The following is a 19,547-nucleotide window of genomic DNA, read 5'->3' on the forward strand; positions in this document are numbered from 1 at the left end:
ACACTTATATATAAATAAGTATATATGTATGTAGGAATGTATTAATGTCATCACATTCACCACTTGCTGATAACAAGGGGAAGATTTTTTCTGCGAATTTATACATATTCCTCATAAAAATGCTATAACTGCTCGGCGGAATTCTTTTCAGTCGTTGAATGAGCGATGTTGCGAATAGTTGTTGTTTGCAGCTGCCTTTTTTGGGTGCTGGCCGATGCGGGTGTCCCGTGTGGCCCTCAAATGGAGTGTGTGCCCCAAGGGCTGTGCCAACCCAGCCTCAACTATCAACAATTCGGGTTTCAGCAAAGGGAATGCGGGCTAGCGGAAGTCTGCTGTTCCAGTTCGCAAATAGTGAGTAGAATGATATACATATATACATATATATATATAATAAATACATATGTTTACTCTCCGATTCTCAGATGGCTGTTGGGCCACCGCTGAACTGCGGTGAGAGTAACCCCGGTGGACTGGACCCGCGGTTTCCGGCGGCAATGGATGGCCTGTCGAGACCGAACGAGTTTCCCTGGATCGTGGCGCTGATGGAGCGAAAGAATATCTTTGGAGCGGGCACTCTGGTGACCGAAAACGTGGTGGTGACCGCAGCGCACCTGCTGGTGGGCAGGACACCGAATAGCTTCACAGTGGCCGCTGGCGTTTGGGACTTGGGCCAACTGTTCGGGGATGCAGTTGCGACTCGGGCACCGGCCAATATCATAACGCATCCGGAGTTCAACGTGACCGCCAACAACATTGCTCTGATCATCCTGGCCGACTCGTTTGAGCTGAAGCCCCACATCCGCACCGTCTGCTGGCCGCCTCCAGGGGCGGCCTTCGAGGGGCATCGCTGCACAGTCGCCGGCTGGGGCAGCCCTAACATCATGGTGCCGCACAACTCGCAGCGCCAGAAGAAGGTCGATGTGCCCATCGTGAACAGTGGCTTGTGCAAGAGACAATTGGTGGAGTTCGGCCTGGATGAGGCCTTCGAGATCCAGCCCTCGGTGATGTGCGCCGGCGGGGAAAGGGGGAAGGACGCCTGCGTGGGCGACGGGGGATCCCCGCTCTTGTGCCCCGTTCCCGGTCACCCCACCTTCTACCAGTTCGTCGGCATCGTCACCGCCGGCGTGTCCTGCGGCGAGGAGAACGTGCCGGCCTTCTACACAAGCATCGCCAGCATGAAGCCCTGGATCGACTCGCACCTGGAGCAGGAGATCAACAAGCCCTACAAGACCTTCCCCATATACAGCGTAGACGACTTTGAGTGAGGGAACTCAGCGAAGGCAGACCACTTCGAGCAGAATTCTTAGCTCATTTTGGTGCTGGTGAAAAAAAAATATTAAATTAAACGCAACTCAATAAGTCGCATAAGATATATACCATTTAAAACCTATTATTTCAAAGGTTAAAAATTTATATGATTTATATGATACGAAAAACTAATTTCCATCCATTTATAATCAATAATTTATTCGAGTTGCCTTTTCTAAGTGTGCCAAATATATCAGAAACCTTTCGTTTAATACCAAAAATGCGCTTCCTTGGCTTGTTCAGAGTTTTGATCCTGTCAACCTTGTTTTGGCTTTTGGCGATCGAGTTGCTGATATACTTCCACAGCACTGGCTTTGCAGATCTGGTCGAGTTAGTTCTCAAGCCTTATAGAGAGAAGGTAAGCACCTATGAAGTTGGCTTGAGAAGTCAGCGGTGGAACGATGATCGCATAGCAAAGCTTCTTCAAAAGCAAGTGCGCATTCACTGCTTGGTTTATATGGATCCTTCGGACTCTGAGTTGGGTCCTCAGAAGGCTGTTCATGTTAGAAACACTTGGGGTCGTCGCTGCAATCACCTGACCATTGTAAACCAAAGAGACACTTCTCTGCTGAAGGCATATCTCCGGATTTACGAGCAGTTCCACGGTCGGTTCGACTGGCTTCTGGTGGTTTACCTGGACTCCTATGTCGTCGTGGAGAATCTGCGCCGCCTGTTGGCTCATCATTCGCCAGCCGAAGAGATCTACTTCGAGGCCCAGCATGACTTCTACATCTATGCCCACGTGGGCCAGGTTCCCACCACCGATTACATATTCAGTCGCGAGGCATTGGAGCAACTGGCCACCAGGAACTGCCTCCAGGATGAGATCTTCCTCAGGGAGTGCCTGAAAAGGATGAAAAGGGTTGCCAGCGAAGGACTTCAGTCGTTCAAGGTATCGGAAATGGTGATTCCCTTCACTTTGCGACTTAACTTCTGGCTTTGGCCCTGCGCATTCCAAGCTGTCTATAAAAACCAGGTGAGTTCCTAAGGGAAAGTATTACATATATGATAATAGATATTTCTTTAGAGCTGGGAAAGCTGTTTCGGTGGAGCAATCCTGTATCCATATTGCCGTGACGTGCAAATGCATGTGCTGGAGTTCCTACTCTATCACCTCCGACCCTTTGGCCATGTGAATCCTTTCCCAGAACTCAGATCTCCCACTCTTCCCACGACAATAACCCACCGACCATTAAACGATCGCCTGGCCAGGTTTATGTTCCGATCGGTGAGGATAATCTGCTTGGTGTTAACCTGGCCCAAAAACTACATGAGTGGCGTGGTGGCAATTAGCCAAACGTGGGGAACCCACTGCAATCGAGTGGTGTTCTACGGCAGCTCCTCCCTAACCACTCCATCTGGGGTGGAGATTGTGGGCCTGAACATCAGCGACTCTCGCAGCAATCTTTGGGGCAAGACCAAGGCCGCTTTTGGCCATGCCTACAGGAATTATGGCCACGAGGCGGAGTGGTTCTTTAAGGCAGATGACGATACCTACGCTGTGATGGAGAATATGCGGCAGTTGCTTCATTCCCATTCCCCTGAAACTCCGATTTACTTTGGATCGGCATTCAAGTTGGCTTCCCAGGTTTACATGTCCGGTGGAGCTGGCTATGTGCTCAGCAAAAAGGCGGTGGAGCTGTTGGCCAAAGGAGCAGCTAAGAAGTGTCAACCAGGCAATCGAGGAACCGAAGACTTCGAGATGGGCAAGTGCCTACGCATACTGAAGGTCAAAGCCGGCGACTCCCGAGATCTTTACGGTCGACATCGGTTTTTTTCGCTTTCCCTGGAACACTTTTTAATTCCAAGTCGTGACGAAGAGGACTTTTGGCTGGGCAAATATCTCTTCCACTCGGCTGGAACGGTATTAACTTTGGTTGCTGTTGAGTAATTAAAAAATATTAAATCATCTTTACTTTCAGGGAATGGAGTGCTGCTCCACCTATTTGATTTCAATGCACAACGTATCGCCCTACGAAATGTACTTTCTGGAAACTATTTTGTATAAATCCCGACCCTTCGGAATAATCGCTGATCATCCTCCCTTAAAAGTTTCAAGAAAAAAAAGATTACTGAGAGAGCAGTTTGGTTTATAGATCGATTTTAACAATTGTGTTTTATAATATATGTACATGATTTAAATGATAACGTTTCTAAGAAAAATGGCATTACTCTTTGGCATTTTATATTGCAGTCAATAGAACCTTAATAATTGATTAAAGCAAGATTACGTCTTGAACTTCGGCTTAGTTTCCACATTCGAGCTTGTGACATTTTCCTCCGACCAAATTTCATTGAGGGCCGTTTTTCCAAGCTCTGTTTTTTTGTTGTGAAAAGTGGTCCACGACTGCTTGCTGGAATAAATGTAGTTCATTGCTGGCAATTTATCCTGGCTTTTGCTGATACCAAAGATTTTTAGCTCATAGCCAAAACATATAAAAAAGGAACATAATGGTTAAGATTTTTGGAAAACAAAAGGTTTTTGTTGTATTTTTTGATATTAAACAAGAAAGGAATCTAGCTTCGGCTTATATTACCTTGCAGTCATCAAATTTGTCGGTCAAAATTAAAAAAAGTTGAATAGTAGTTAACTTTAAAACTGCTCAAAAGTAATCAATAAAAGGGGTTTTCAAGAAACCGTATTCGAATTGAATAAACCTATTTTTATTTAAAGTTACTATTGAGTTGAAAACTTCATATGAACCAAGTAGATAGATCTTGATTTTTCGGCATCCAAACAATCGAGTTGCATCTCGAACAAAATCAGAGTCTATCGTTTTGTGAGCATACAATCCGAGCACTCTGATTAGCGGACAGCCTTCGAGGATCGTCAGCAGTTGGTGGTTGGTAATTTCAGGCGTATTCAGATTCAGAATTTCCAAGTTCCTTAGTTTAAGCAGGCCACTCAAGGGAACACTCGGGCAGCCCAAGTAAAGTTCCCTTAGCGAGGAAATCTCGCAGATATGCTCCACCTGTTCGGCACGCAAGGCGTCTCCCAACAAAATGAGGCTTTCCAGCGGAGTTCCCGTTTTGTGGATCAGTCCCTCGATGAAAGCTGCCCTCAGCTTTGAGGGCCAAATTTGCAAGTGCTTCAATTTGGGCAACTGACACACGATTTCGTAGGGCTCATTTTCATCCATCAGTTTGTCTAAAAGTAAAGTCTCCAGATTGCGACAGTTTCTCACAATTGCCCTAAAGTCGTCCGCGGTGGATGTTCCTATGAAAGTATCAATGTCTAGGTGGCGGAGCTGTTTCATTTTCAGGCAGGCCTTGAAAAAATACTCGGCATTAATTCCTGCACGAATCACGAGTGTTTCTAAATTCTCCAGCACATGCAGCCCATCTCCATTGTAGTTTGGTGCATCTAAGTTCAGTTTCCGGAGGCAGGGTACGACTTTGCCTTCGAGAAATGAAGATGGACGTGCAGGGATGTAAGGCTCTTCAACTGTAACAGATCACTCCAACTCTGCCGTGTAATACTCATTTCCAAGTGCTGCAATCGTGGACAAAAGGTCCGCAAAAGCCTCAAGGTCCGCTCTCCATAGAGTTTAGGTGACTGAAAGCTGAACACATCGAAAAGGGGTGACTCATAGCTGATCACATTCTCATTAACGACTTCCAGCAATTGAGAGAGCTCGTTTTCTCTTAATTGCCATGTGACGCTTTCTGTGATTTGCTTGTATTTCAGCCTTAAGGCTTCGAAAAGTGATTTAAGATGCGGACTTGATGCAGCCAGTCTCAGTTGGTCACCCACGCTCAAATATGATAAAACGCCTTTCCAACAGCAGGTGTTCAGTAAAAAGATTTCGGGTATTTTCGGAGCCAAAGATGCAGCTGGGTTTTTCTCTTCATTTCCCTGGGAAATTGGTACTGAAGCCGAAGAGTTTTTGACTGTGATTTTGCGTCGCTTTATTCCCGGAACATCTTCACAATCTTCTGACTCAATTTTTCTTGTCTCTGGCAAAGCCTTTTCCCCATCACTCGTTTGCTCCTTCTGTCCACCACTTTCTGAAGCTTCGCCGATTCTTCCGCTCATTTTTGATAACCACGCGCCTCGGGATTCGCGGACGACTGACCAGATCGGCCCATGGTACAATTCATGGTTCTCGTCGGCAAAAAGCACCCCGTTAATCAACAAGTGCGAGTGAGAGGAGTCTGCGCAGTAAGTGCGGTCGAAACGAGAATAGAGATTTTGTGCATGGGGGTTGGAAAACGTTATATTCCAACAAGAAAGGAAGCTAGCTTCGCCAAGCCGAAGCTTATATACCCTTGCAGTTATATTTGATGAATGCTCATCAAATGCATAAGGGCTAAACAACATCGAAACTATGACAATTTTTCTATTCATTTCCCTATTTTCGACTATTGTTCATATGGCAGCTATATGTTTAGTTGTCCGATTTTTAAGAAATTTAATACGTAATTCAAGAGTAGTTAGAAAACTCTATACTCCAAAAATTATTATTATTTCTGATGAAAAACAACGATGTTATAATTTTATTTCCCGTATTTCTATATAGATTTTTCGATCTTTCCTATGGCCGCTATATGATAACGTTGTCGGATTTTGATGAAATTTTTTTCTCGATTCAAGGGTTAATAAAAAACTCCATGTTTTGAAAATCATGCTCGTGGGATTAAAAACAACGACGCTAAAATTTTTTTCCCTATTATTTATATATATATTTTTCGATCTTTTGTATGGCAGCTATATGATAGAGTTATATGATTTTGATCAAATTTTATCCGAAATTCAATAGTGGTTAGAAAACACCATCTAGAAGAAATCAAGTCAATCTGATCAAAAACAACGGCGTAAGAATTTTTTATTTCATTCTCTCGTATGGAAGCTATCCGATATAGTCGGCCGATCCGGCCCGTTCCGACTTATATACTGCGGCAATAACTACACAACTTTTGGGAAAGTTTCAGCAAGATAGCTTTAAAACTGAGAGACTAGTTTGGGCAGAAACGGACAGACGGACAGACGTACAGACGTATTTCGATTCAGAACGTGATGCTGATCAAGAATATATATACTTTATGGGGTCTGAGGTGTCTCCTTCACTGCCTTGCAAGCTTCTGGCCAAAATTATAATACCCTTTGCTCTGCAAGGGTATAAAAATTATGCTTGTCTGATAAAAAACAACGTCGTTGATAATTTTTTTTCGAGTATTTATATATATATATTTTTTTTTGGTCTTTTCTATGGCAGCTATATGATAAAGTTATCCGATTTTGATAAATTTTTATACGAAATTCAATAGTGGTTAGAAAACGCCTTTGCTCTGCAAGGGTATTAAAAAGTAGATGCCTGCGTTGAAATTCCCACAAAATTATTACAAATACATGGCTGCGATATATGTTGTTAAATCTTTAGTTTTTAAACCTCGCTTATCTGCAAAGCTCTAAAATCTAAGCGAAAGCTATAACGTCGTAGTCCTCAGAAAGGGAACATTTGCAAACTTTCTTAAAAGTTTCTGTTAAAAAATAAAATTAAAATAATTTTTTTTAGCTCAACTAATGACATACTTATATATAAATAAGTTTGTGTGTAGGAATGTATTAATGTCGTCACATTCACAACTTGCTGATAACGACGGATAGATTTGTTCTGCGAATTTATACATATTACTCATAAAAATGCTATGACTGCTCGGTGGAATTCTTTTCAGTTGTCGATTGAGCGATGCTGCGCATAGTTGTTGTTTGCAGCTGCCTTTTTTGGGTGCTGGCCGAGGCGGGTGTTCCGTGTGGCCCCCAAATGGAGTGTGTGCCCCAAGGGCTGTGCCAACCCAGCCTCAACTATCAACAATTCGGGTTTCAGCAAAGGGAATGCGGGCGAGCGGAAGTCTGCTGTTCCAGTTCGCAAATAGTGAGTAGAATGCTATATATATATATAATCTACATCTATACATATAAAAGGAAGTCGTCTTAGTTACACCACTTACATATAACTCAAGAACGGCTGAACAGATTTGGCTAAAAATTGGAGGTAGCTTAGGGCCAGGAAAAGGACATAGGATAATTTTTATCCCGTTCGACATACCAAAAATCGCATATATGTAAAGTGAGTTACTTCCTCATCACACTGACGAACACAGGCTCCCATAGCATTTTAACTCAATTTTTGTGATTTTGGTGAATTGAAGTGAAGTGAAGTTTTTTGTGGTTTTGGTGATGGCTTTGTTTTATGTGACATTTCGACAGCGTTCCCGGGTGACGGGAAATCTTCTGTAAAAACTACTGTACGTGTGTTAGTCATTAAACTCCTCCTAAACGGCTGGACCGATTTTGATAACATTTTTTGTGTGTATTCCAGGAGGCTTAAGGATGGTTTAGATTCACAATATGTTAAAAAAAAATTTATTATTTTTGAGGTTTTTAATGTTTTAATAATTTTATTTTTCCGCTTATACATTGCAAACTCAGAGGAACCAAAGACTTCGAGATGGGCAAGTGCCTACGCATACTGAAGGTCAAAGCCGGCGACTCGCGAGATCTTTACGGTCGACATCGCTTTTTTTTGCTTTCCCTGGAACACTTTTTAGTACCAAGTCGTGACGGAGATGACTTTTGGCTGGGCAAATGCCTCTATCACTCGGCTGGAACGGTATTAACTTTGGTTGCTCTTGAGTAATTAAAAAATTTGAAATCTACTTTACTTTCAGGGAATCGAATGCTGCTCCACATATTCGATTTCAATGCACAACGTATCGCCCTACGAAATGTACTTTCTGGAAACTATTTTGTATAAATCCCGACCCTTCGGAATAATCGCTGATCATCCTCCCTTAAAAGCTTCAAGAAAAAAGAGATTATGGAGAGGGCAGTTTGGTTTATAGATCGATTTTAACAATTATGTTTTATATTATACATGATTTAATTGATAACGTTTATAAGAAAAATGGCATTACTCTTTGGCATTTTATATTGCAGTCAATAGAATCTTTAAAATAAATCAAAGCAGGATTACATCTTGAGCTTTGACTTAATTTCCACATTTGAGCTTGTGGCATTTTCCTCCGACCAAATTTTATTGAGGGCCGTTTTTCCAAGCTCTGTTTTTTTGTTGTGAAAAGTGGTCCAAGAAATGGGTGTCATTGCTGGCAAATTATCCTGGCTCTTGCTGACACCAAAGATTTTTAGCTTATAGATTATGTATTCCAGCACGTAGAACTCCTTGGCGATGTTGTAGTGAAAGGATATGGCAGAACTTGAGCAGCAATCGTTGGTGACCTACGGGAAATGGAGATAGTTTATGATTCTGTAGAAAACTTGAATTCTTACGTTTGGAGTTGTATAATATAGCAGTGGCTTGTACCACTGCGGAGGATCTGGATACCACTGAAGTGGAGAGAAAGGCACAAATCGCGCCAATCCGAGTTCGTCCCTGGAATCTCCGCCCACCACGCCCACCGCCGCCAGACATCTTCCGAGTTCCACGTCCTCGTAGCCGTAGGTCTTACTGCTGCAAATGCTGCCGTTGCCAAATCCGAACTTCATAAATCGGTGCAGGGCCATTTTGCTCAGAACGTAGCCCGCTCCGCCCGACATATATCCCTGAAATTAATTCAATCCATTACTTGGTTTACAGTGTCTATAGCCAAAATTGCAGTACACTTTTTGGCATTAACCTTTAATGCTTCAGGCAGCAATCATTTTTATATAAATAAAAATGTAGATTGATTTGCGATCAAGCATCAACAGCATAAAATAAAAAATATTACCTCTTTGACATGAGTTCGAAACTTCTGTCCAAAATAAACTGGGCTCTTCGGATTGTTTACATATAAAAAGGATCGTAAGTTCTCCATTATCACATAGCTAAAACATATAAAAAAGGATCATAATGGTTAAGATTGTTGGAAAACGAAAGATTTTTGCTGTATTTTTTGATATTAAACAAGAAAGGAAGTTAGCTTCGTCCCATATACCATATTTGATGACGGGATTCATCAAATTCATCAAAAATCGAACAAAATACATAAAAACTAAACAACATCAAAGCTATGATGATTTTTCTATTAATTTAACATATTTTCGACTATTGTTCGTATGGCAGCTATATGATATAGTTGTCCGATTTTAATTCAATTTAATCCAAAGTACAGTAGTAGTTAGAAAACGCCATCTGAAAGAAATCAAATCGATCTGATCAAAAACAACGGCGTTATCACAACACAACTTTTGGGAAAGTTTCAGCAGGATAGCTTTAAAACTGAGAGACTAGTTTACATAGAAACAGACAGACGGATAGATGAACAGACAGACAGAGGGGAAGACGTATTTCAGTTCAGATCGTGATGCTGATCAAGAATAAATATACTTTATGGGGTCTGAGGTGTCTCCTTCACTGCGTTGCAAACTTCCGACTGAAATTCTAATACCCTTTTATCTTTAGCGGCTTAACTAGGAGTAGCGATTCGCAAGGAATGCGGTTATTCCCAAATTGAAGTTCTAGTGAAACACTGCTCGATATATAGAATTAAAGCTTACACGATGTTAACGAGTCTGTTAGATGGCTTGATTTTCGTTAGGGGAGGATAAGGTTTAAAAAAATTAATTTTTGCTTTTTTTTATATTTTTTTTCTAAAAGACCAATATATTGAGAACATTGTGTAAAAATGTTGAGTCAATTAGAGTCAAACTAACGAAGTTACAGCGTTTTAAACGACCGAATTTTGACGTATTTTGACGTATAAAAATACTTTAAATCGAATTTCCCGACAACGTTATTTTGAAAGTCTGTGAACATCAGAACTCAAAGTGTAATGCACCGATCCTTTTCAAATTTTTAAAACAAATTCTCCACATAAATACGCAGGTAATCAGGAAGAGTTTTTTAATTTTTAATTTTTTTCTATTTAAAAAAAAATAAGTGAACATCGATTTTTAAAGTTAAAATCGCACTTTTGACTTTCAAGTACACGAAAACCTCTTCTTGATTACCTCGGGAAATTCATTATCTTTACTGCGTATATCACTTTTTTTTTAAAGATACTTCGTTAACGAGTTATGATGTTCACCGCAAAACAAGTTTTCTTTTAGGCGCTTCGGCAGATTAACGGCCATAAGCTTATTTCTAAATATTTTTTAATCATTTTTTCTTCACAAAGTTGAACAATAAAATGTAATTAAGCTTAATAAAATAAAATTACTCATCTCGCCGCAAAAAAACATATATAGCCCTTTTTTTGACCTTTAATACCTTACCTTTTTGGCTTTTTCGCTGATTTCTTAGAAATAACTTTAAAACTGCTCAATAAATAATGTGCTTTTAAGTCCAGTGCTCAATTAATTGTTAATCAGTAAAGGCTTTTTCAAAAAACCGTGTTCGAATTGAATAAACCTATTTCCATTTAAAGTTCCTATAAAATTCCGATTAACAGATGGACCACGTAGATAGATCTTGATTTTTCGGCATCCAAACAATCGATTTGCATCTCGAACAAAATCTGAGTTGATCAATATTCGAGCATACAGACCGAGCACTCTGATAAGAGGACAGTCTTCGAGGATCGTCAACAGTTGGTGATTGGTAATTTCACTCGTAGTCAGGTTCAGAATTTCCAAGTTCCTTAGTTTAAGCAGGCCACTCAAGGGAATACTCTCGCACCCCAAGAAAAGTTCCCTTAGCGAGGAAATCTCGCAGAGATGCTCCAACTGTTCGGCACGCAAGACGTCTCCCAACAAAATGAGGCTTTCCAGCGGAGTGTCTGTTTTGTGGATCAGTCCCTCGATGAAACCCGCCCTCAGAAAGCCACAGTGACAAATTTGCAAGTGCTTCAGCTTGGGCAACTGACACACGATTTCATATGGCACATTTTCTTTTATCATTTCTCTGCTGAAGGATAGACTCTCCAGATTACAACAGTTTTTACCAATTACCCTAAAGTGTTCCGCGGTGGGTGGTTCATCGAATTTTTCAATGTCTAGATGGCGGAGCTGTTTCATTTTCAGGCAGGCCATGTCAAAACTCTCAGGATTTATTCCTAGAAAACCCCGAATCACCAGTGATTCTAAATTCTCCAGCACATGCAGATCATCTCCACTGTAGTCATATGCCTCTAAGTTCAGTTTCCGGAGGCAGGGCAGGTCCACTAGGCTAAGAACAAAATTCCTGCACATCTCTGCCCTCGAGAATTGAAGATAGACGTGCAGGGATGTAAGACTCTTCAACTGTAAGAGATCATTCCATCTGGGTCGAGAAAAAGCCATTTTTAAGTGCTGCAATCGTGGACAAAAGGTCCGCAAACGCCACAAATTCCGATCTCCATCGTAATAAGGTGACTCATAGCTGATCACATTCTCATGATTTCCAGCAATTGAGAGAGCTCCTTTTCGCTTAAATCTGCTGTGACGCTTCTTGTGATTTGCTTGTATTTCAGACTTATAGTTTCGAAAAGTGATTTAAGATGCGGACTTGATGCAGCCAGTCTCAGTTGGTCACCCAAGCTCAAATATGATAAAACGCCTTTCCAACAGTAGGTGTTCAGTAAAAAGATTTCGGGTGTTTTCGGAGCCAAAGATCCAGCTGGGTTTTTCTCCTCATTTCCCTGGGAGATTAGTTCTAAAACCGAAGAGTTTTCGACTGTAATTTTGCGACGTTTTGTTCCCCAAACATCTTCACAATCTTCTGTCTCAATTCTTCTTCTTTTTGATAAAGCTTTTTCCCCATCACTCGTTTGCTCCTTATCTCCACCACTTTCAGAAGCTTCCCCAATTCTTCCGCTCATTTTCGATAACCACACGCCTCGGGATTCGCGAACGACTGACCAGATCGACCCATGGTACAATTCATGCTACAACAAGGTTGTCTGGTTGGCAAAAAGCATCCGTTAATCATACTCACAACAAGTGCGAGGGAGAGTAAGTAAGAGTTAGTAAGTGCGATTAAAACGAGAATAGAGCTTTTGTGCATGGGGCTTAGAAAAGTCCATATTCCAAAAATTAAGCTTGCCTGATTAAAAACAACGACGGTATAATTTGTTTTCCATTATTTATATATATTTTTTTATTTTTCCTATTAAAATTGAATCGAAATTCAATAGTAGTTAAAAAACGCCATCTGGAAGAAATCAAGTCGATCTGATCAAAAACAAAGGCATTCTCTCGTATGAGAGCTATCCGATATAATCGGCCGATCCAGCCCGTTCCGACTCATATACTGCGTGCAATCACAACACAACTTTTGGGAAAGTTTCAGCAAGATAACTTCTAGTTTAGAGAACTAGTGACTAGTTTAAAGAGAAACGGTCAGACGTATTTCAATTCAGATCGTGATGCTGATCAAGATATATGTACTTTATGGAGTCTAAGGTGACTCCTTCACTGTGTTGCAAACTTCTGACTGAAATTGTAATACCCTTTTATCTTTAGCGGCTTAATTAACTATAAGCAATTCGCAAGGAATGCAGTCGTTTCCAAATTTAAGTCCCATAAAAGCTTACACGATGTTAGTGATCCTGTTAGTTGGCTTGCTTTTCGTTAATCAAAATGTCATTTGCTTAATTAAAAATTTCTCTCTCGGGCATTTTGCAACTACAAAAACGATTTCTTTGTGGGTCTAGGCGTTCAAATTAAAAGTCGTAATGATTGTGTCGTTTAATTGGCTTTTTATTGATTTCTTAGAAAGAATTTTAAATCTCCTTCATAGGTACGGTGCTTTTAAGCCCAGTGCTCAATTAATTGTAAATCAAGAAAGACTTTTTCAATAAGCCCCATTCGAATTGAATACACCTATTTCCATTTAAAGTTTCTATAAAGTTAAAACGAAATGGATCCCCTAGATAGATCTTGATAGACCTTTTTCTCCGTCTTAGCAATGGAGTTGCATCTCGAACAAAATCAGAGTTGATCAATATTCGACCGAACAGACCGACCACTCTGATTAGCGGGCAGCCTTCGAGGATCGTCAACAGTTGGTGGTTGGTAATTTCACTCGTTGGTAATTTCAGGTTCAGAATTTCCAAGTTCCTTAGTTTAAGCAGGCCACTCAAGGGAACACTCTCGCAGTGGATGGAAAGTTCTCTTAGCGAGGAAATCTCGCAGATATGCTCCACGTGTTCGGCACGCAAGACGTCTCCCAACAAAATGAGGCTTTCCAGCGGAGTGTCTGTTTTGTGGATCAGTCCCTCGATGAAACCTGCCCTCAGAAACTCAGAGTGACACATTTGAAAGTGCTTCAATTTGGGCAACTGACACACGATTTCGTAGGGCGCATTTTCATCCATCAGTTTGTCTAAGAGTAAACTCTCCAGATTGCGACAGTTTCTCACAATTGCCCAAAAGTCGTCCGCGGTGGGTGTTCCAATGAAACTATCAATGTCTAGGTGGCGGAGCTGTTTCATTTTCAGGCAGGCCTTGAAAAAATACTCGGCATTTATTACTGGAAAAGCACGAATCACGAGTGATTCTAAATTCTCCAGCACATGCAGCCCATCTCCACTATAGCCTGGTGCCTTTAAGTTCAGTTTCCGGAGGCAGGGCAGTTCCACTAGGCTAAGAACAAAGTTCCTGTACGTCTCTGCCCTCGAGAATCGAAGATAGACTTCCAGGGATGTAAGACTCTTCAACTGTAACAGATCATTCCATCTCGGCTGTTCAATAGTCATTTTCAAGTGTTCCAATCGTGGACAGAAGATCCGCAAAAGCCACAAATTCCCCTCTCCATATGACTCATAGCTGATCACATTCTCATTAACGATTTCCAGCAATTGAGAGAGCTTGTTTTCGCTTATTTCCGCTGTGACACTTTCTGTAATTCGTTTGTATTTCAGACATAAAGTTTCGAAAAGTGATTTAAGATGCGGACTTGATGCAGCCAGTCTCAGTTGGTCACCCACGCTCAAATATGATAAAACGCCTTTCCAACAGCAGGTGTTCAGTAAAAAGATTTCGGGTATTTTCGGAGCCAAAGATGCAGCTGGGTTTTTCTCTTCATTTCCCTGGGAAATTGGTACTGAAGCCGAACAATTTTCGACTGCGACTTTGCTAAGCTTTGTTCCCGGAACACCTTCACAAGCTTCTGAATCATTTTTTCTCGATGTGCCAGCACATCGATTATCTTCCGATCTGCCTGGTAGAGGTTTTTCCCCATCACTGGATTGTTCCTTCTCTCCACCACTTTTAGAAGCTTCCCCAATTCTTCCGCTCATTTTTAGATAACCACACGCCTCGGGACTCTCGAACGACTGACCAGATCGGTCAGATTTATCAATTGTCATTAGAAGGTTATAGCAAAAAACACAAAAAAGTATTTAACTCAACTTCTAGATACCTCTTGATTCAAATTGAAAAATATTAACTTTTGGTAGGAAACAAATGGATCAAACAAATTAAATGAATAAGTGTAAAATGATTATTTAATTGAACAATTATATAAAATAAAAATTCTTTGGTCTACCATGCTTCTCAAATACCTCTTAAACAAATGAGCTTTTCACTAGAAAAGCTTGTTAATTTTCCATCTAGCTTATAGTATGAAATACAGCTTATTTTCAAATTCATCTAGTATATTCCAGCTTTAAATGTAATTTGCGACATCAACGGTTCGTTTTGAAAATATCGAAGCTTCATTATTTGCCGATGGTTGTGTGTATTTCATATGATCGTGAATTTATTTTAAATCGATATGTTGTCTGAAGTGTAACCACCCATCTTTTGGAGTTGTGAAATTAAATAAAGCGTTTGCTGAGATGCCGAAAGTGATTTATAAACAAAAAATACATCGTGATGATCAAGATGACGAAATCGTTGAGTTATCAACATATTTAATTTAATTGCAAACTTTAAGAATATATTTACAAGTAAACCTTTAATAATAAGATCATCATCATAATAATAAGGTTCACACGATGTTAATGATGCTGCTAGTTGGCTTGCTTTTCGTTAATCAAAATGCCATTTGCCTAATTAAAAATTCCAGTTTCGGGCATTTTGCAAATATTAAAAAGAAAGGAAGCTAGCTTCGAAGCCGAAGCTGCGTTGCAAACAAATTATAATACCCTTTTGCTCTGGAAGGGTATAAGAAGCTTTACAGAAAATGTAATTGTTTTACAATTATATTTAATGTTTTCATGGCAAAAGAGAAAAAGAATGTTTTTATGATATATGTTTTTGGATTCGTTTGTTAAATGGTTAGTTCCACTCACGTGTCATCGTCAGCCTTTAGAAACCAGTCGTAGTTCTGGAAGTGGTGCTTGTAGACGTACTGCAGCGATGCTCTGATCTTGGGCCACAGATTCGAGTAGCCCTCCCTGACTTTCAAGGCCACGGCTCCCAGCTGCTTGTCCGCCTTGGTGCTCATGAAGATCAGCTTGTTGCAGCGCGCTCCCCAGGTTCTCTGGATGTGGATGGCGCGACTTTGGTGGGTCTTCGGGCTGGTTAGCACCATGCAAAGGACCCGTGTCTCATTGAAGAGATTGGGGACCTTCCCGACATCCGGAGGAGGAGGTGTGGTGGTGGTGGTGGTTGGAATGATGGAAGGATCCGTGGGACTCGAACTGCTCCTTCGACTGGTCGGAAGGGAGCTCCTTGGACTGCTGTCCACCTGTCGATCCTCATGATCCTGCCATCGATCCCTTTGCATCAATTGAGACAGCAAAATGCCCCAGGACAATCCGATGAGCAACATCAGGAGCAGCTCCAAGCGCTTTCGATGTGGCCGCATTGTCATCATTTGTATTTCTTTTAAGGATCACAGATCAAAACGGTCATAAGTCAATATTTTTGATTATAAAGTTTTTTAACTGAAGCAATTAAAGGAGAAAATAAATGACACTCCTTTTTATGTTTTTTTGTGTCACTTGTTTTCACTTACTCTACTTGGTTAAAATTTTGTTATCACTTTTTAAATATTCTATTATATATAACATTATAATCTATTATATTATTCCATTTTGCTCGCTGCTACTGTGATCGTAATGTTTTCACTATCTTCACATGTTTAAAATTTTGCTATCACTTTTTAATTATTCAATTATATTTAATATTATATCATATTATTCCATTTTCCTTGTTGTTACTGTGATCGTAAAACTAATATGTTAAAAATCATTTACATTTGATTCGTCGTTTTGTTTTTATCATGGCAGGTGGGTTGATTTGTTTTTGTTTTGGTTTCTCCCCCACCACTTTGTTTTCTTATTTTAAGCCGAGTTTGTTTACTTTTTTATGCAAATCTTATGTCGTCAGGCGGCAAACCGATCCGCTTTATAGGCATTCGCGGTTGTTGTTGTTAATGTTGTTGTTGAATCACCGAATTAACACATTCTTGGGAGAGTGACGCAGAGTCGAAGGCCTGTAAAGATGCGGTCGACCTTCGGCACAGGTTCGATGGAGCAGATGGAGTAGATGGAGCAGATGAAGCAGGTGTGTTTCTCCCCTTGCGAGTGCCACAATTTGTTCGGTCAATTCGATCCGCAATTGCTGAATTGCAAATGGCAATTGCCCGGTCTCTTTGACGCGATTTCAAAGCGTTTCAATCTCATTTGGGCCGCTTCGAATCGCTGCCCCCAATTAGGTGACTGTTTTTCAACTTCCTCGATCGTTTTCACTTGCTTGTAGTAAACGAAACTCCGGCACTTGGGAGGAATTTCAATTGCAGGCCCTCAAACGAGTGGCGATAAAAATAAACGCAAACGCGACTTGAAGTCCAAAACGAAAATAAACACTTGGCTGACTGACTGACGAAAAAGAAGCTCGAAAACGAGCTGGGAACGACGTCTTCGCGCTTTGCCGCCAGTTGACAGACTCGGCTTAAATGGGCGCGTCGGAAATGTTGCCAAAGAAATACCTTAACGCCTGTTCGGCCACAATGTTGCCAGATATTAAGCGGCTATTGCCTCTATCCACAAGGTCGGTTTTCGAATAAAAACAATAATTACAAATACAATCCAATGTTTTTTTTTTAGCCGCACTTGCAATTGAAAACCGGTTAATTCATAAATGTGACACAATTATTGGAAAACAAAAGGCGAAACAAAATTATTTCGTTAAGAATGGAGAGTACAAAATGAAATATGAAATCATGTAATCAAATGTTTGAAATAAAAATTATTCAGGTACATATAATGTAATGTATCGTTTAGTATAAATTTATTAAATAAAAACCTCAAAAGAAAAAGATTTTAATAGGTGTTTGGTATTAAGAAATTGTAATTTCTGTACGTTAATAAGAAACTTCAATATCTTTCTTATGGCTTTTCATTTTGTAAGCCTTTATATATTTTTTGTTAACAAAACCCATACGTTTCGAATGATGGCTTTGCATGCTTTGACCTTTTCAGCTTTTTTCTTCACTCCTTAACATATGGCACTTGCACCTTAATTACTTACCTTGTTCCCCAAAGCAAGACTTACCTTTAATGGCATCGTGGAAATGCCAAGGAAAAGCTTTAGCAAAGCTTGAACTTAGCCTCAAGATATGCAACACCTTTCTTGTCTTTTAATCATTTATGTTTTTATTTTGTATTTGCAACTTAGAAAACTAGTAGTAGATGGAGCACGATGAAGGAATATACAAGCAGTGCGTAGCAGATGAGCAGGACTCAGGCGTAGGGACCGCCGGAGGAGTCCAGTCCCCGTGGGGCGTTGGCGTAGCTATCCTCGGCGAAGGAGTTGCTCACTCCGGAACCGGAAGAGATGCCGGAAGAAATGCCGGAAGAGCTGCCGGAGGATGATCCAGAAGACAAGCCGGAAGTCAAGCCAGATCCCGAACCAAGTTCAGCCGAAGATCGGGTAACCTCCGACTTGGAGCGCTCGTCGAGAGCCACAAAGGGACTGGGTTTGGCGGCCACTGGAACCACCACAGTTTTGAGGGCATAGGGAACTCGGTTGACCACCGCGTTAAAGCCATGGACATCGTCCGCCGTGTAGGTCACCGTTCGCTTGTAGCCATCGGGATCGATCAAGCTATAGAAGCCGCGCACCACGTAGCCATCGCGGGTTTCACTGTGCTCCTTGATGTCCCCGGTGCTCTCGTCGTTCACCGCGTAGTTAAAACTGTAGCTGGCGGGTGGGAAGACCTCCGGTTCCTGACTTTGCCGCAAAATGGTTGGGACCACCTGCACCACATCCTTTTCCTTCTGCTGTCCACTGCTGGCCACCGCCTCGGAGCTCTGCTCCTGGCGAAGGATTGGCAGCGGCGAGGGCAGCAAAGCGGATGCGGCATTTGCCGCACTTGCCGCATTCTGCAGCAGATTCGAGGCCTGAACACTGGCGGTTCGACTGCCGGCGGAAAACTGATTCCTGTTGGGAGCCACGTAGTCATAGCCATCCGGAGTCGCCTGGGAGTTCAAGGCATTGTTGCTGGGCGTGTGGTAGTCGCTCAGGAAATCCTCGCCAGAACTGGAGCCACTGCGCTCCAAGGAATTGACCGCCGTCGCCGACTTTTCGTTGTAGTTGAACTCCGCTTGGCCGGCGGTGAAAAGTGCCAGAGACAGCAGGGCAATAAACTGAATAAATAGATAATATAAAGGGTAAATAAATATCCATTTGTATCCTTTTTGGTTCAGTCAACTTACCTTAGCTGCCATCTCGATTCGTTTGGATCTTCCTTCCGTGTGTCTGCCTCCACAAATTGTCAGCTAACTGATGTCATAATTGAAGCAACTCGGACTTTTTATACTTCATCTCAATTGCAGTTTATTGCCCAACGGTAGTCGTTATACAATGTCATGCGCCACAATTGATCGATTTACCATTGTCCAATTTATTGGTAACACTTTCGTTTTCATTTTTTTACCGCTTTTATGCTGCGTAAGCGACGACTCTATTGAAAGATGATACAGCTCTGTTTGATGATGGACAAAGAAGAACTGGGCCAAAAGTGTGGGACAATTAAAATATTAAGAAAAACTTCTAGTTTACCTATATATGTATTTCTGACTCCTGATCTTACTTAGAACTTGAATAATCCATATTTTTAACGTAACTAGGGTAATAATGGCCAGAATATAGTAATATCATACCTCTTTGGACTCGTTATCAAACTGTTTATCAAACTGTATTTAAAGAAAAAAATTTTTTTTTTACGATTTTTGCCAAAAATTGTGATGGATAAAAAATACAAAAATTGGACAAAAATTCAAACTGTCGTAATCTGAAGAAAAGTGATGGGAATATTGTATTGGAGTTCTCAGATGGAGTTCTTTAGCTGTAGGTCAATTTGTGGAATTTTTACAGCCTAAAGAATAACTGGAAAAATTCGTATTTTGGCCTAAACATTTGAATG

General features: G+C 41.1%; 4 protein-coding genes across 8 annotated transcripts; 2 read left to right on the forward strand and 2 right to left on the reverse strand.

Moving 5' to 3' along the window:
* Positions 1 to 168: 168 nt before the first annotated feature.
* LOC108092483 (phenoloxidase-activating factor 2) lies at positions 169 to 1,529 on the forward strand. Its single transcript, XM_017192077.1, has 2 exons — positions 169 to 351; positions 423 to 1,529. The coding sequence occupies exons 1-2, from the start codon at positions 241 to 243 to the stop codon at positions 1,263 to 1,265; spliced, it is 954 nt and encodes a 317-aa protein (XP_017047566.1). The 5' UTR covers positions 169 to 240; the 3' UTR covers positions 1,266 to 1,529.
* LOC108092480 lies at positions 1,415 to 8,210 on the forward strand. Of its 2 annotated transcripts, none has more exons than XM_017192072.2 (3): positions 1,415 to 2,284; positions 2,336 to 3,172; positions 7,981 to 8,210. In XM_017192072.2, exons 1-3 carry the CDS (start codon positions 1,415 to 1,417, stop codon positions 8,152 to 8,154), a joined length of 1,881 nt encoding a protein of 626 aa, XP_017047561.1. In that variant the 3' UTR covers positions 8,155 to 8,210. The 2 variants fall into 2 exon arrangements, with proteins under 2 accessions (XP_017047561.1, XP_017047560.1); XM_017192071.2 differs by lacking the exon at positions 7,981 to 8,210 and adding an exon at positions 3,231 to 3,404.
* On the reverse strand, positions 8,131 to 17,156 carry LOC108092481 (glycoprotein-N-acetylgalactosamine 3-beta-galactosyltransferase 1). Of its 4 annotated transcripts, none has more exons than XM_017192075.2 (5): positions 16,481 to 17,156; positions 15,466 to 16,000; positions 9,040 to 9,136; positions 8,600 to 8,872; positions 8,131 to 8,548 (listed from the first exon to the last, which is right to left on the reverse strand). In XM_017192075.2, exons 2-5 carry the CDS (start codon positions 15,990 to 15,992, stop codon positions 8,282 to 8,284), a joined length of 1,164 nt encoding a protein of 387 aa, XP_017047564.1. In that variant the 5' UTR covers positions 15,993 to 16,000; positions 16,481 to 17,156; the 3' UTR covers positions 8,131 to 8,281. The 4 variants fall into 4 exon arrangements, with proteins under 4 accessions (XP_017047564.1, XP_017047563.1, XP_017047562.1 ...); XM_017192074.2 differs by having other exon boundaries at positions 16,134 to 17,156; XM_017192073.2 differs by having other exon boundaries at positions 15,466 to 17,154.
* A 607-nt stretch (positions 17,157 to 17,763) lies between these two features.
* Positions 17,764 to 18,917, reverse strand: LOC108092337. Its single transcript, XM_017191872.1, has 2 exons — positions 18,838 to 18,917; positions 17,764 to 18,768 (listed from the first exon to the last, which is right to left on the reverse strand). The coding sequence occupies exons 1-2, from the start codon at positions 18,847 to 18,849 to the stop codon at positions 17,863 to 17,865; spliced, it is 918 nt and encodes a 305-aa protein (XP_017047361.1). The 5' UTR covers positions 18,850 to 18,917; the 3' UTR covers positions 17,764 to 17,862.
* Positions 18,918 to 19,547: the final 630 nt, after the last annotated feature.

Source organism: Drosophila ficusphila, unplaced genomic scaffold, assembly GCF_018152265.1.
Source record: "Drosophila ficusphila isolate 14025-0441.05 unplaced genomic scaffold, ASM1815226v1 contig_412, whole genome shotgun sequence".
NCBI lineage: Eukaryota > Metazoa > Arthropoda > Insecta > Diptera > Drosophilidae > Drosophila > Drosophila ficusphila.